The sequence below is a fragment of the Typha angustifolia genome, chromosome 1 (genome assembly GCF_048772165.1).
Source record: "Typha angustifolia cultivar Huaian chromosome 1, ASM4877216v1, whole genome shotgun sequence".
Classification (NCBI taxonomy): domain Eukaryota; kingdom Viridiplantae; phylum Streptophyta; class Magnoliopsida; order Poales; family Typhaceae; genus Typha; species Typha angustifolia.
In genome coordinates, this window is record NC_133239.1 from 7078314 (window position 1) to 7093156 (window position 14843).

A 14843-nucleotide genomic window follows, 5' to 3' on the forward strand; every position below is an offset into this window, starting at 1 on the left:
GTCCAAGTGGCACTCATTCCTCAACTCGTTGCCTAATCAGCAACCGCATTACCCTTTTTACGTACATGGAACACATTATACACATTGAAATCCTTGATTAAGGTTTTACGCTCATGGATAATATTACAGATCTGCCATGAGTAGGCACATTCCTCCCTCAATATCCTCACCAATTGCTTCGAGTCTGTCTCCACCTCCACATGCACGTCAAAAGCCAATAGACTTAAGCCCAATCTCATGGCATACGCTTCAACGTATAGAGGTGAGACTGCCTCCAACGGAGCCCACGCCACCTTTAGGACATTCCCGTGTTCATAAAAAATAATGGCTCTCGCCCCCGCTTGGCATAAACCTTCTTCATAGGCTCTATCCTCATTCAGCTTAATCCACCCTCTCTTTGGTTTGGACCAATCTATCCCTTCCATCGGTACCCCTTGTGGCTCCTTAACACTGGTGTATGCCTAGCTTTCGGTCATGTGGATTGCCCACCGAGCCACTACACATGCAGCTTCCTAGGTCCCATCGAAAGCATGTCTACTCCGTTGCTTTCAAACTTCCTAGCATGTGGTCGCTATCAACGCCTTCACGAGGCCATCCTCCTCGTAAGTCCTCCCTCATGAAGCTATTATCCACTCCTGTTCCACAAAGCTCCCCCATATTGCTATAGTTGGCCTCATCCTTGCCACAAGTTCCCAAACCTCCTTAGCAAAACGGTAGTCGTACAGCAGGTGGTCCTTGGTCTCGGTAAATAGTCCATAGAGGCAACAATGGTCATCGCATCCTAACGAGAAGGTGTGTAGCATTACCTTCGTTGGCAACTTGTTCCATATAATCTTCCAGCAGATCAGTCGAACTCTCTACGCAACCTGAAGTTTCCAAAGAATCCATTAGTCTCGCCTCTGCTCCTTGCTCATGGGGTTTAAGAATTTATAGATAGATCCCGCCTTCAGTAAACCCGTGTGATGCAGCCACTAGATCTATTAGTCAATACATGAGGCGTTGGTTAGCCTAATGACCACAATACTATAGGCTAGCTCCACCCCCCCTAAATCGAGTGATGCCAAAACCATCAACTTCTCTCCTTTGTAGAAGCTCAGCCATCGTGAGCTTTTCTTGCATGAGATCTAGGTGAATGACTGGCGGTCATCTTCCTGGAACCGACGAGATCCATGGGTCGTCCGCCGCACTCGTGTCCTTTTCATTGCCAATAAGTTTATGGCAACCCATCTTAAGTTCCTTTACAATCATGCACAAGGTGCACCAAAGCTGCAATGTGTCTTTCCTTTTACATTGCTTTCAGGGATGAAGGCGTCCATACTTTGCTTTCATGATCTGTACCCACGAAGCGTCGTTGTCATTTAGAACTCAAAACACGAGCTTCCCCATAATGCTCCATCTGGCTGCGTCTAACTTGCGCACATCGAGTCCACTGGCTCTTCGAGGCTGCATCACCGTATCCCAGCACACGAGATGGAGACCCTTCCCTTTTCCATTGTCTTAGAGGAAAGCCCTTGCCACCTTGTTGATAGCCTCAAGAGTGGTGTTTGGCACCCAAAAGAATCTGAGCTAATATGTTGGAATCGCCAATAGCACTGCATTGAGTAGTGTTAAGTGCCCGGCCTGAGATAAGTAGTTTCTTTTCCACCTGTCCAGTTTCCTAGCAACTTGCTCCACAGCTAATCATACTCTTTCACACTTACCCTCCTTCCAAAGATGGGTACCTCGAGGTACACGAAAGACACCTTGGACACACTGAGGCCCTGCCTCGCACTGAGTTGGCTTGCCAGCCTCGGCTCGATCCAGGCAGGTAGGAAAAGCTCTGATTTAGCTGTGTTCACCTTTTGGTTGGTAATCTCTTAGTAGTCATGGAGGCAGTCTTGGATCACCTTGACATTCCCCTCTGACACTTCCACCGTAACCAGTAGGTCGTCGGCAAAGAGGAGGTGTGACAGCTGCATGCCTCCCACCTGAAATCCTTGGAGCTATCTGTGAGCCATCCTATCATTAAATAAACTCGTGAGCACCTGGGATACAAGAATAAACATGTATGGTGACAGAGGGTCACCCTATCGCAGTCCTTGGTGAGGGGTGATCCAACTCGACGGTGAGCCATTCACCAGAATTGCGAACTTCGATGATTCAATGCAAGCATGAATCCAGCCACACCACTTCACCGGGAAGTCCATGCCATACATGACACCCAACACCGCCTTCTAGCTCACCTTGTCATAAGCCTTCTCCATGTCGAGCTTGAGCATCATCGTCAGGTTGCTGCTCTTGCAGCTTGTTGCGGAATGCGCGACTTCCTGAGCTGCCAGAATATTATCCGAGATATTTCGGCCACCCACAAAGGCCGCTTACTCATGACCCACGAGCCTCGACAGCAGACCTCTCAAATGGCCTACTAATATCTTGGCTATAATCTTGTACGCCACATTAGACAAGGAGATTGGTCGGTAGCCCTTCACCTTAACTGGCTTGTCGATCTTCGCAATGAGGTGATGTAGGTCCTCCCCCAATGTCCAGGAAGCTTACCTTGCTCAAAGAAGAACTTGATTGCATGGCTCAAGTTATCTTCCATCTCCTGCCAATACCGGGAATACACCTCCACTGGAATGTCGTTTGGGCTAGGGGCTAGGGGCATGACCTGTAGGCATGCTACTGATGGTCGCACTGATCTCTTCCGTCACTATTGGTTTAAGTAGCTCCTTCGCTTCCTGGTTGGTAACTACTAGCAAGGATAGGCCCTCAAGGAGTTGCCACTCCCCGGTATCCTTAGGACCCCACAGGCCTTCATAGTGGTCTAAGAATAGCTGTTCGATCCCCTCCTGGCCTTGGATCCACTCGTCGTCTTTCGAGAAAAGGCCCTAGATATGGTTCCTTCTCCATGAAGCATGGCAGTTAAGTGGAAGAAGGTTGTGTTCATATCTTCATCCTTTACCCACTTCAGTCGCGATCGCTGCAGCCACTTAATATTAATTTGTCGACTCAGCGCTATCTTCTGATTACAATTGCTCCTCAGTTTGGTGATACCTTCCTCCTCAAGACCTTCCAACACATCAGTCTCCTCTAGCACCATGATCTCGCAGTTGACCATTTGTAGACAAGACTCCAAGTGGCCTAAGGCAGAATTGCTCCAGCCACGTAGGTCACGTTGCTTAGCTCCCACACGATGATAGAAATTATGCATGGGGTTCCCATGCACGTCACCCAACCACGCTCTGTTGACGATGTGGCCACACTCCTCGTACCCGACCACGCTCTATTGACGATGTGGCCACACTCCTCGTATTCCGCCCAATACAATTCAAATCTGAACGGCCTCCTCCTACCATCTTCCCCATTCGGAGTAGAGACCAAGATAGGGGCATGGTCTGAGGCAAACCAATTCAGGTGCATGACACAACTTCTTGGTTGGAGGCGGATCTGCTCCGAGTTAGCAAGGACCTTATCCAATCTAACCAAAACCTACTTCTCCCCTACTAGTTATTGCACTAGGTGAAAGAAAGCCCATCGTACCCGAGGTCACAAAGCCCTACGGTATCCATGAACCTCACGAACGCCTTGGACTTTGGGTCTAGCATGACCTAAGTCCGGCTCTTCTTCTCCCCAGCCATTAGGATGGTGTTGAAGTCACCAACGACTATCCACAGGATGCCTAGTGTAATAACCCAGAAAAATAAATAAAAAAAAAATAATAATAATTATAATGTAATAACCTAGAAAATAAATAAAAATAAAATAATAATAATAATAATACAAATTGTGGGCGCACGTTAAGGGCACCACGTGCACTCACAACTGCCGGCCCGGCCAACCTCCTCCACTGCCTCTCTCTATAGCTCTCTCTCTAATTCGCGCGTTCTCTCTCTCTCCCTCTTACCCTCCTCTCTTTATCTCTCTTTAGCACCTCTCTCTTTCTCTTCTTCTCGTTGACGGCTTCTCGCCGTCGCCGTCGTCACCACCGCACCCTTCACCGCCTCTCTCTCTCTAACTCGCTCGTTCTCTCTCTCACTCTCTCTTACCCTCCTCTCTCTCTCTCTATCACCTCTCTCTTTCTTTCCTTCTCACCGACGACTTCTCGCCATCGCCGTCATCGCCGCCACACCCCTTCACCACCTCTCTCTATAGCTCTCTCTCTAAGACTCTCGTGCTCTCTCTCTAAGACTCTCTCGTACTCTCTCTCTCACTCTCTCTACCCTCCTCTCTCAATCACCTATCTTTCATTGTCGAGGAGTATATAATTTATCAGTTATGACATGTTATCTATTTTTTATTTATGTATTATTGAAGATACATTTATATATTTATTCATGACGTAATATTTTTTCTGATTCATATTATCCAGTATATGATTTACTTTCCATTTGACATCACTGATTTAGGATAAGGTTTATTCACTAAGCTTTTTGCTCATGACTCTCTTTATTTCTTTTCTAAATTCCTTAGATATGTGGTACGTGATAGGGACTTGAGATATCTTGAGAAAATATTTTAGAGCGAGGATGAGGTGAGTTATAGACGTGAGATGATATAGAAGATAGTTTAACCAGATATCGAGTTGTACCATTATTTGATATTTATACTTTATTATATCAGATAGTGATTTGTATAATACATGTCAGATTATAGTATATTCATGTATCAGTTGTTTAGTTGTATCTTAATGGTTTGTTGTGGCCTGTGTGGGTTCTACCAGATTATGTAGTGGTCCAGTGTATATTATTGTGGATATTCATATGTTAACAAGTTTATTTAGTTAATAGCATGATTTATTTGGTGTTGAATTATGTGAGCATGGATATGTTAGCATGCAGTATTTGATGATGTCATGATTGTATGTGTATAGGAGTGTATCTTTGTGTGATGGACCCCTCCTGTCCTGTCACGTGCGTCGCACGTGCCGTGTGGGCGCGTAGGCGTGCACGTGCTCATGTCGGGTGGGGGCATTACACCTAACGTTCAAAACCCTACCATCTCCTCCCACAATTGCAGTTGGCCTCCAAGTAATTACTAGCGCATACCGCTGACATGAGCCAAGTATTGCCATCTGGTGGAGAAACCACCATGTGAGCTGCATAGCGAGATACCGCCACTATGTCCACATAACCAAAACTTGTTTTCCAAAGCATGATTAGATCCCCAGAGGTGCCCTTAGCTGGCATAGCAAACCATGACTAGTTCGTAGCCATCGCTCGGCCCACCACCTTGGCCTTCTCACAATTTGCATAGGTTTCTAGTAGAAAGATGAAGTCAATGTGGTGTTCCCGGATCAACTCCTTGCACCTATCAAGCACTTCCTTTTTTAGAGCTCCTTTACAGTTCTAGTATATGACTTTCACATTGTGAACAAAAACGGAAACATTATATCAAGCCATTTGGCCATGCTTTGCAGTCGATCCCTTATGGCGCTCCATGACCGGTAGACCGAAATTCTCCTCATCCATGGCCTGCACGCCTAATCCATTCTCATCATCAACGCATACCAAGGCCCACTTATCTCCCTACAAGCCATCCAGTTCCATCAAGTTTTGATTATTGCTTGATGGGTTGACTAGGACCTCCTTCAGTCTCTGAACAGCGCTGCTGTGTGTGCCCGAGGGACCCTCCTTTGCCTTCGGCAGCCTCGTTCTAGTGGCTACAACCCTATCCTTACACACCTCCTCCTGGTAATTGGTCACTTTTGTTCCCTTTTGCCCTTTGAATGTTGCTAGAAAATCCAACTACGTGCACTGTCAAGCTTAGTCCTAAGTTGAACAGTTACTCCATTAATGCAAACACTGTCTTGATCCATGGCTGAAGTCATATCTCCATTAACATGGTCTTCTCGTTTCCTTGTGCATGTGTTGTTCAAGCTACCTTTCAGCTTACTAGAAGCCACCTCATTGGTTGAGGTTACACCCTCCTGTCCTATTCAATCAACTATTTCAACTACGGTAGGATTCGCCGGGATATCCGAGCACTTTAGGATCTCCACACTCTTCCCTTTTTCTTTAGCAGACAGCCTTTTGCTGCCTGAAGCATTCTGGCCCTCCACTTTTGGCTCTTCATCGAAGCTTGGGCCTTGGCCTTATGTACTATTTTCGAGTAGGCAGTGCATGGTCAACTTTACCTTTGTTCCCTGGTCCCAAAGCCTGCATTCCTTTGGCATGAAAACTTCTAAAAGGGAGTGGTTGCTTAGCCTTAGCCTCTGGGTCTTCGTTCTTAAGTCCAATCTTTTCCTTCCCTGACTCAATCCCTGTCTCTCTCCTTCTTAGGTCTCGCACCACCCTTCTTCACCGCTTTTACATTGTGCACCACGGCCCGTACGATGGGTTGCTCTCCTTCGTGAAGACTTCACAAGCCCCGGTTGTGTTTTCTCCTCTCTCGGAGCTTGGTGCCCCTTGCTCCCTTCCTCTCTGACCCTTTCGCCCTTAGCTCCATTACCTTCTAGGTCGCAAGCCTCCGCTTTATGTCCAATTCTCCACGACGGTAGCAGAAAATTGGTATGTTTTCATACACCACCCTAAGGTCTACTCTGCCATCCTTTGGGCCCATCCAAACCACATTCTTTAGAGGTTTCTTGAGATCGATTTCCACGCACGCTCGAGCAAACCTGCTCCTTGTGTGATCAAGTGTTGTTTCATCCACCCTCAAAGGCTTCCTAAAATATCATACCACTAGAACCAATGCTTCTAGTTTCCAATATTCTTGTGGGAGGTTATACAGCTAGAAGACCCAAACCGGCACCATGAAAGAAGCTTCCGCTCTTGGTCGAAAGTTGTTCCTCCATAGGATGAGACTATGCACCCTACCTTGTATGGTCCATGGGCCTTTCATAAGCACGTAGGTCAGGTCCTCCTCCTTCTCAAACCTAAACAAATAGTAGCCACCAAACATTTTCGGCTACAAAGGCATCTATGTAACCTAAATTTTTTTTGAGGGTCTTTAACCCTATTATACATTGTTCTTATTATTTTCTTATTTTTGATTGGCACGAATAGCGATGCGTTTCTTCATTTCTCGTCTTTTGCCCTTCTCTTTTCTGCCCTTTCTTCTCCTGCTCGCTACCGTACCCCTTTTTCTACAACCCTCCTCTCACCTCTCCGTTTTTAATTCCTCTTCTTCCCTCTTCTTTTTGTGCACTGCCCGTCGCCGCCTGAGTCTCTCGCCGACAGTCGCTCCACCCTCTCTCTCACTAATTTCTAGGTTCTTTTTTTTAAATTTTATTTCGTGGGTCTGTATCCTAGTTCCTCTTCTCTAGGTGTGGGAGAGTCCGATGATACAAAGAGAAAAGGTTTGATCTCCTCAAACTTACCTATTTGGAGTTCGATCGTGTAAGGGATTTATTATTTATTATCTTGGTTATCACAACCTCCTCCCGTCCTATCGCGTCACTCCGTCTCCCTCTCTTTGCCGCCGCCACTACCACCTCCTCCTCGCCTCGCTTTGCTATTATCGTGTAATGGTAGCAGTAGCTCCGGTGTACGCAAAATTTGTTGTTGCTGCGCAGCATCTATTGCTGTGGGCTCGAGCGAGGGCGGTAAGGCAATTGCTCCATGCTTTCTTACTTATATACCTGCCCAGCTAAAATGTATCTCGCACTCTGTTCTTTCTATCGTATGCTTGTCGGTCCTTGGTGGGAGATGCAAGGCCAGTGAATGATGCCGTAAACTTTATAATGTCTATGTTGCGGAATGCGTTGTTTTGTGTTACAGCTACTGTGCTCTTCTGTGTGTCTTGGCTCCTTTATTGCCAATTCTTCTATGTTCACTTATGGTGTTTCTATTTCTAATATATTATCGATCTTGTCATATATCTTTGCATTTGCCGCTTTCAGTATAATCACGTCTTAAGTTGAATGTGTTTTTTATTACATGTATTGTATTGTATTTTATTTGTTTAGATTTTGTGATCTTGCTTATAAATCGTACATGTTTGTGTTTTCGGTGTTTGCCCTTTGTTTTTCATCCCTTTTTTTTAATGTTTAGTGGTGATAGTTTATTACTAGAATTTTAGGTAATTATTTGTTCAAAAACTATGTAGTTGGATTTAAATTGGTAATTTAGGTTGTATTTAGTATGGCATGTGTATTTTTAAATTTCATTTTGGTGAATGAAAATTTAGGAATATATATTTTTGAGTAATATTTACGCTAGGAAAATTGGAGGTCTAAAAGGGATGATGTTATTAGGTAGCTTATTGGTGGTCTAGTCTATTATACAAAGGTGCATAGATCTTTAATTTAGATCTTCTATATTCAGAATGATCAACTAAACATATTTATATTTTGATCCGTATTCGTTTAAGATCCAATTTGAATTCAATCATTATCTGTATTTTGTTTAAGATCCGATCTGTATTTGATCAATATTCGTATTCATTTAAAATCTGATTCTATATTCGATTTATATCTCTATTCGTTTAGCTAGGACTTAGAATATGATTTAAAATTTTACTATCCATCTAATATTCGTATTTGAATTTGTCTTTAGAGGAAAACATGGATCCTGATGTGAATTAAGCACTATCCGATCTATTTTCACCTTGAATTGTAGGAATTTTCCTGTAGCTTTCATATTGATTCATGTGAATTGTTCTCAAAGAAATTATTTAAAATGTTTTCTTTGATAAATGTCTGCGACCTTGTTTTCTATGCCAAAATTTAGCAACTAGCTTTCTATCTAGTTGTTCATTTATCCAAATGGAATCATTATCTCTAAAATTCAAATGATCCCTTCAATGCATTAATCTAATACAATTAGAATTAGTCATTGTCTTCTTTGTTTGATCAATACATGCTCAACTTTTTAGTTCTGAATTCTAATGTTTGTAAACACTGATTATGAATATAAAGTAAATACAAATTTGCTTGTATCTCAGGTTTTTGGATTCTTCTGTTAAGGTCAAGGAAGAATCTATATAAATTTGTCATTGTTCTTGATTGATGGATGCTCTGGGCTTAGGTTTGAGATTGGGGTTTTCCCTAAACAAGGTGAAGGCAACACAAGAACACCAGAAATATCGTAAAATAGGATTGGCCTCCCAATCTTCTTGCTTCATCCCATATCAAGTTCTCTACAAATCGTCTGCCACTAAATCACATGTGCAAATGACAAGGATTAGTCAGAGGAGCTTGGAATACAAATGCTATTCTTCAAAAAATGAGAATATTATAATGGGAGGAAACATGGGAATTGAGGTCCGAAGGAAAAGGCTTGCAATTTTTGTTTCTGGGGGAGGTTCAAATTTTCGTGCTATCCATGAGGCCATTGTCAAGGGATTGATACATGGGGATGTTGTCGTTCTAGTGACAGATAAACCCTGTGAGTCCTTTCTGTCTTTCTTATGAAAGAGTCAAAAGACATGAATTTTGTATGCATTGATTTACTTTTTAGGAGCATGTTTCTGGCTTCTCTTTTCTTGTGTTTTTCTTAAGTTGGAAGATGATCTCTATGCTTCTTTGTCTTGTAAGCGGGGTTCTGCTATTATTGGTGATGGTTTCGACATTTGCTATCATGCATATTTGAAGTGAGTGATCAATATATCTCTGAATGTTAAACTTCAAATATATAGTTGACTCCTATGACAAGCATCAACTGCTTTAGTCTCTACTTTTCACAGAGAAATACTTCTTTTGTAGAATATGTCTGGTTCTGCAGTTTTGAAACTTCTATGGGAAGGTTTTACTGTATCTTTTTTTTGCACTTTCATGGCAGATTGTGGAGGTGCTGAATATGCAAGAAATAATAGCATTCCAGTTATCGTGTTCCCTAGATCTAGATCAGCGCCCAATGGATTATCAACAATTGAATTAGTAACCACTTTAAGGTTAGTCTATTTGTATCACTTCTCAAAAAGTCACTTCATCTAACTCAATTATGTAATGTAACAAAGTACACTCATGTCCGACTTCTCCATTTCTTTTCTTGCAAGTGTTCCAAGAAATTGGCTCTATATCTTTGGAATCAGAATTCTGTAATTTGATGTGTTATGCTACTTTCTTTGCTTCACTTCTTAATACTTTGTTACTGAAAAAGTATCTAACTACCAATTTTGTCATATAAATTGTCTCTAAATAATGTCAAACAGGAATTTTGAGGTTGATTTTCTACTTCTGGCTGGCTACTTGAAACTTATACCTGTTGATCTAGTTCGGGTGTTCCCGAGGTCCATTTTGAATATCCATCCTTCACTTCTTCCTGCATTTGGAGGTAAAGGATATTATGGTCTCAAGGTACATCAAGCTGTCATTGCCTCCGGAGCTAGGTATATAATGCTATCCTTTCAATATGGTTTTGCCATTTCTAATTTAATTGTAAAAGTATTTTCATTTGAAGTGTGTATAGTTAATTTTCAGTCTTCTTGAATATGAACTGCCATTTATGATAGATACTAAAATTTTTCCATTTAAAATGGTAGTGCTTTGCAGTATGTGTTTTCTTCAAAAATTTCCTACACTTGTTTGGAGCATGTTGGTCTGGTCTTGTCTTTGTAGTCATATTCCTTTTTAGTTTACTTGAATTTTGTATATATTCTATAAATAAAAAATAGTCTATGATCTGAAAAAAAAATTAGAGCTACTTTGATGCATTTAGTTAGTCTTTTCTTATTGAATTAGTTATTTATTTTTATTAAAATAAATTTTTTGTAGGTTGCGTTTGAACGTTTACATCACGTTTGTATCGACAGAGAATGCCTTTTGTGTATTCGAACGTGATCGGCGAGAGTTCACTAGAATTAGGGTTAATAATTATTATTTTGGCTTGTTGGCTAGCTTCTATAAAGATGTGGATGGCAGCTAAAATCATAATGCTATTGGAATATTAATTTCTTGCCTTTCTATCTTCTCTCTAGTCTCTCTACCTTAATTTCCTTCTCCCTTTTCATCAACATACCACTTCTACTGTTGGCAAGGTTTTTCCTAACTTTTAATCTCCCTCGCCTGTCGAGTCCTGTCTTCCTTGGGATCTTGACTACTTCCTCATGGTCTTTATCTCTTAAACAACATCAATCATTCATCCTCACCTCCATTATCATTCATAACTCTAACATCCACTCCACCCGTCGCTATCACCATTATCCGAACTATATCATATTTTTTTCCCAGTTATAGTTCGAATTTGCGAAGGGCGTAAATACGAAAAATGTAGATCAGGGAGTTATAGATCGATCCCACTTAGTTTCGTAATTTTCTAACTATGGAAAAATATTTGGTGAATATTTTTTCTCGGTTGCGCGGGTTACTTCCCGTAATAAATTCAGATCTTGAAGGAATCATTCCGTAGCCTATCATTGGTATCAGAGCCAAGCGAACCTTAAACCTCCATTAATGGTGGAAATAAAGAAGATGACATCAATAAGGAGATCAATAGAGAATACATCGACAAGAGAAGGCTCAATCCACGATAACTTTAATTGTGAGGCTGATTCTTTTGGGCGACCACGGTAGGACCGAATCAACCAACATCCATGGGTGTGAACATGGGTTTGACGGATGAACTTAGGGGCATGTTCCAAACATTGCTGCATAGGATTGACGCAATGCAAAATGATTATAATGCTTTAAAGGAATCTATCATGAATCGATCGGCTTCATCATCTCCTCAACAAAGATTGGTGCCTCAAGGACCAGTGGTGGGACCACACCGAATCGAGACTCCATAGGTCCAGGTGTGACATGTTAGTGTCAATGATTCTTTTTTACCTATTCCTACACATCATCCCCCACTTATGATACACAACCCAAGACCAGCGGTGGTGGAACCCGAGAAGCGTGCGGCATCAGTGCTCTTCGTCGATGAAGAGGATAATTGATACTTAGAGAATTACTACAGCTTCTATCGATACCGGACTGTGTTTGAGAAGATATTTCTATAGATTTATAGAAGGTCTTCCACTGGTATGTGGTTATTCCGTTATTTTTATGATGGTTGACAGATTAAGTAAGTATGCGTACTTTTCTACATTGTCACATCCATTTTCAGCCAAGTCAGTGGTTTAAATTTTTATTAGAGATATTGCTCGGTTGCATGACATGTCATGCACGATTATCTCGGATTGTGATTGTGTATTTATGAGCGATTTTTAGATGGAGTTTTTCAAATTACAGGAGACTCGATTGAACTTCAGTTTAGTCTACCATTCACAGACAGACGGCTAAATCGAGGTGGTCAATCGAGGCATTGAACAGTACTTGAGGTGCTTTGTTGGAGAGATGTCGAGATGATAGTTGGAGTTCTTACCGTGGGTGGAGTGGTCATACAACATCGCCTACCATAGCAGTATTGGCATGACTCCATTTGAGATGGTGTATGGGCACACGGCTTTGATGTTACGCGCTTATAACCCAGTGACATCTGCAGATCGGACGGAGGTAGACTTTGCTTTGATGGATAGAGACGTCACATTGAGGAAATTGCGTGTCTATCTTAAACTTGCTCAAAACTGCATGAAGCAAGTTTATGATCACAGCCATAGGGAGCAGGAGATCGACATTGGCAGTTGGGTGTTTATGAGGGTGCAATCGTATCGTCAGGTAACATTGTGTTCGATGTGAAACTAGAAGTTAGCATATCGTTACTTCGGTCCGTTTCGGGTGTTAGAGCGTATTGGTCCGGTTGCATATCGTTTGGAGCTGCCGGAGGGGTCGAGAGTGCATCTTATCTTCCATGTTTCATTGTTGAGGGAGCGGATTGGAGATCATAAGGTCGTTGGATTAGTTCTACCGGAGCCATTGGAGGAGATAGAAATCATAGAGCCAGTTCGTGTATTTGTTAGGCACCAACGATGTTATGGTACCAGATTAGAGATGTTGATTCTAGTCAAGTAACTTGGCAAGCCATCTAATGAAGCGACATGGGAGTTAGAAATGGACATCTTGGAGCGTTTCCCCGACTTTACACCTTGAGGACAAGGTGTAGAAAGCATGGTAGGCTGATATACTTAGAGTCTTTTTTTATTGCATTAGTTATTTGTTTTCGTTAAAATAAATTTTTTGTAGGTTGCGTTCGAATGTTTGTATCACGTTTGCATTGATAGAGAACGTCTTTTATGCGTTTGAACGCGATCGGACGCATATGTACGCGATTGGACGCGTATGAACGCGATTGGCGGGAGTCCACTAGAATTAGGGTTAATAATTGTTATTTTGGCTTGTTGGCTAGCTTATATAAAGGTTTGGATGGCAGCCAAAATCATAATATTATTGGAATATTGGTTTCTTATCTCTTTATCTTCTCTCTAGACTTTTTACCCTAATTCCCTCCCTCTTCACCAACCTAACATCTCTACCGTTGGCATTGTCTCTCTTAACTTCTAATCTCCTCTGTCTGTCGAGTTTTTCTTCTTCCATGAGATCTCAATCATTTCTTCTCCTTCGTCTTTATCTTTTAAACAACATTAACCATCCACCCTTATTTCCATTATCATCCACTCCACCCGTCATTACCATTATCATCCGCACTATATTATGTTTTTGTTCCAGTTGTAGTTTGAATCTACGAAGGGTGTAAATACGAAAAATGTAGATCAGAGAGTTATCAATCGATTCCACTTGGTTTCGTAATTTTTCTGACTACGGGAGAATATTTGGTGAATATTTACCTTCGGTTGCGCGGACTGCTTTCTACAATAAATTTAAATTTCGAACGAATTATTCCGTAGCTTATCATACTTATCATGCAATGTCCTATACTTTTATTCACTTACTTTTTAAATGTCAGAATTGTGATGTCAAATCACCTTGGATATCTACCTAGTCTTTTAACTGAAATAGATGTACTCTTCGTTTTGGACACATTTTGTTTTCTTTCTTTAATCATTTAAAGTATTTCTTTGTCCACTTTTTGTAGATACTCGGGTCCAAGTGTCCATTTTGTTGATGAGAACTATGATACTGGCCGGACCCTTGCACAGAGGGTTGTGCCTGTTTTGGCGAAAGACACCCCTGAGCAATTGGCTTCAAGAGTCCTTCATGAGGTATTTATAGGTTAGGTGGTTTCGCTCATGGTAAAGAAACTCAGAAACCTCCCAAAATTAAGGTGTTCCATTAAGAAAGTCCATTACTGTATTGACCAATATTAATGCTTCTATTGTTCATTTCGACATTTCAGGAGCACCAGGTTTATGTGGAGGCAGTTGCTGCACTATGTGACGAGCGGGTCATTTGGAGGGAAGATGGAGTCCCTCTTATACGAAGTAGAACAAATCCAGAAGAATACAGCTAATAAGTGTCAATTAAATGCGTCTTTTTACCAACATGTGTTAACTCATACAACTCTATGCCAATTTTTCCCCGAGGCATGAGGCTTTCTTTCTTTGAACCGTTCATGCTTTCATTAAAACACTGTCCATTATTCTACAAATTCAGACTGAAGTGGAAAAGGTCAAATTTTATTCATGAAAATGGATATTTGATGATGCTGATCTCCATAACTGTTTGTTATTGAATACAATCTTTATCACAAAATTCAAACTATCAGTTAGCTGGCCTCGAGCTTAAATAGTTTGATCATTTGGAATGAGTTTTTTATGGGATTACAAGCAGCTAGCTAGCTGGTATATAATCTCTACCACTGTAAGGAGAGAAAATATGGTTTATCCAAATGCTGAATGCCATCGCAAACTTTTATTTGTGATACTCATTTGTAATTTCAGAACATTTTTGACACTGACGGTTTTATGCTTGTCTTCTATATGATTTGAGATGCTTATAGTCCCCAAAATTAATATGAAAGATTTTACTATTGTAAAGTGTGGAGGTTTCGCTATCCATATGCCAGGAGTGCTATCAGACGGTTCCTCTCTCTCAAAGTAATTTCCATAATTATAACTAACCGTCTTTTTCCTTCATTCTCACTCTG

General features: G+C 41.5%; 2 protein-coding genes across 2 annotated transcripts; one reads left to right on the forward strand and one right to left on the reverse strand.

Moving 5' to 3' along the window:
* Positions 1-32: 32 nt before the first annotated feature.
* Positions 33-425, reverse strand: LOC140760141 (uncharacterized). Its single transcript, XM_073096976.1, has one exon. The coding sequence runs from the start codon at positions 423-425 to the stop codon at positions 33-35; it is 393 nt and encodes a 130-aa protein (XP_072953077.1).
* Positions 426-7331: 6906 nt separating this feature from the next.
* Positions 7332-14494, forward strand: LOC140762280 (phosphoribosylglycinamide formyltransferase, chloroplastic). Its single transcript, XM_073099993.1, has 6 exons — positions 7332-7522; positions 8946-9305; positions 9699-9810; positions 10072-10248; positions 13833-13959; positions 14094-14494. The coding sequence occupies exons 2-6, from the start codon at positions 9092-9094 to the stop codon at positions 14205-14207; spliced, it is 744 nt and encodes a 247-aa protein (XP_072956094.1). The 5' UTR covers positions 7332-7522; positions 8946-9091; the 3' UTR covers positions 14208-14494.
* The last annotated feature ends 349 nt before the right edge of the window (positions 14495-14843 follow it).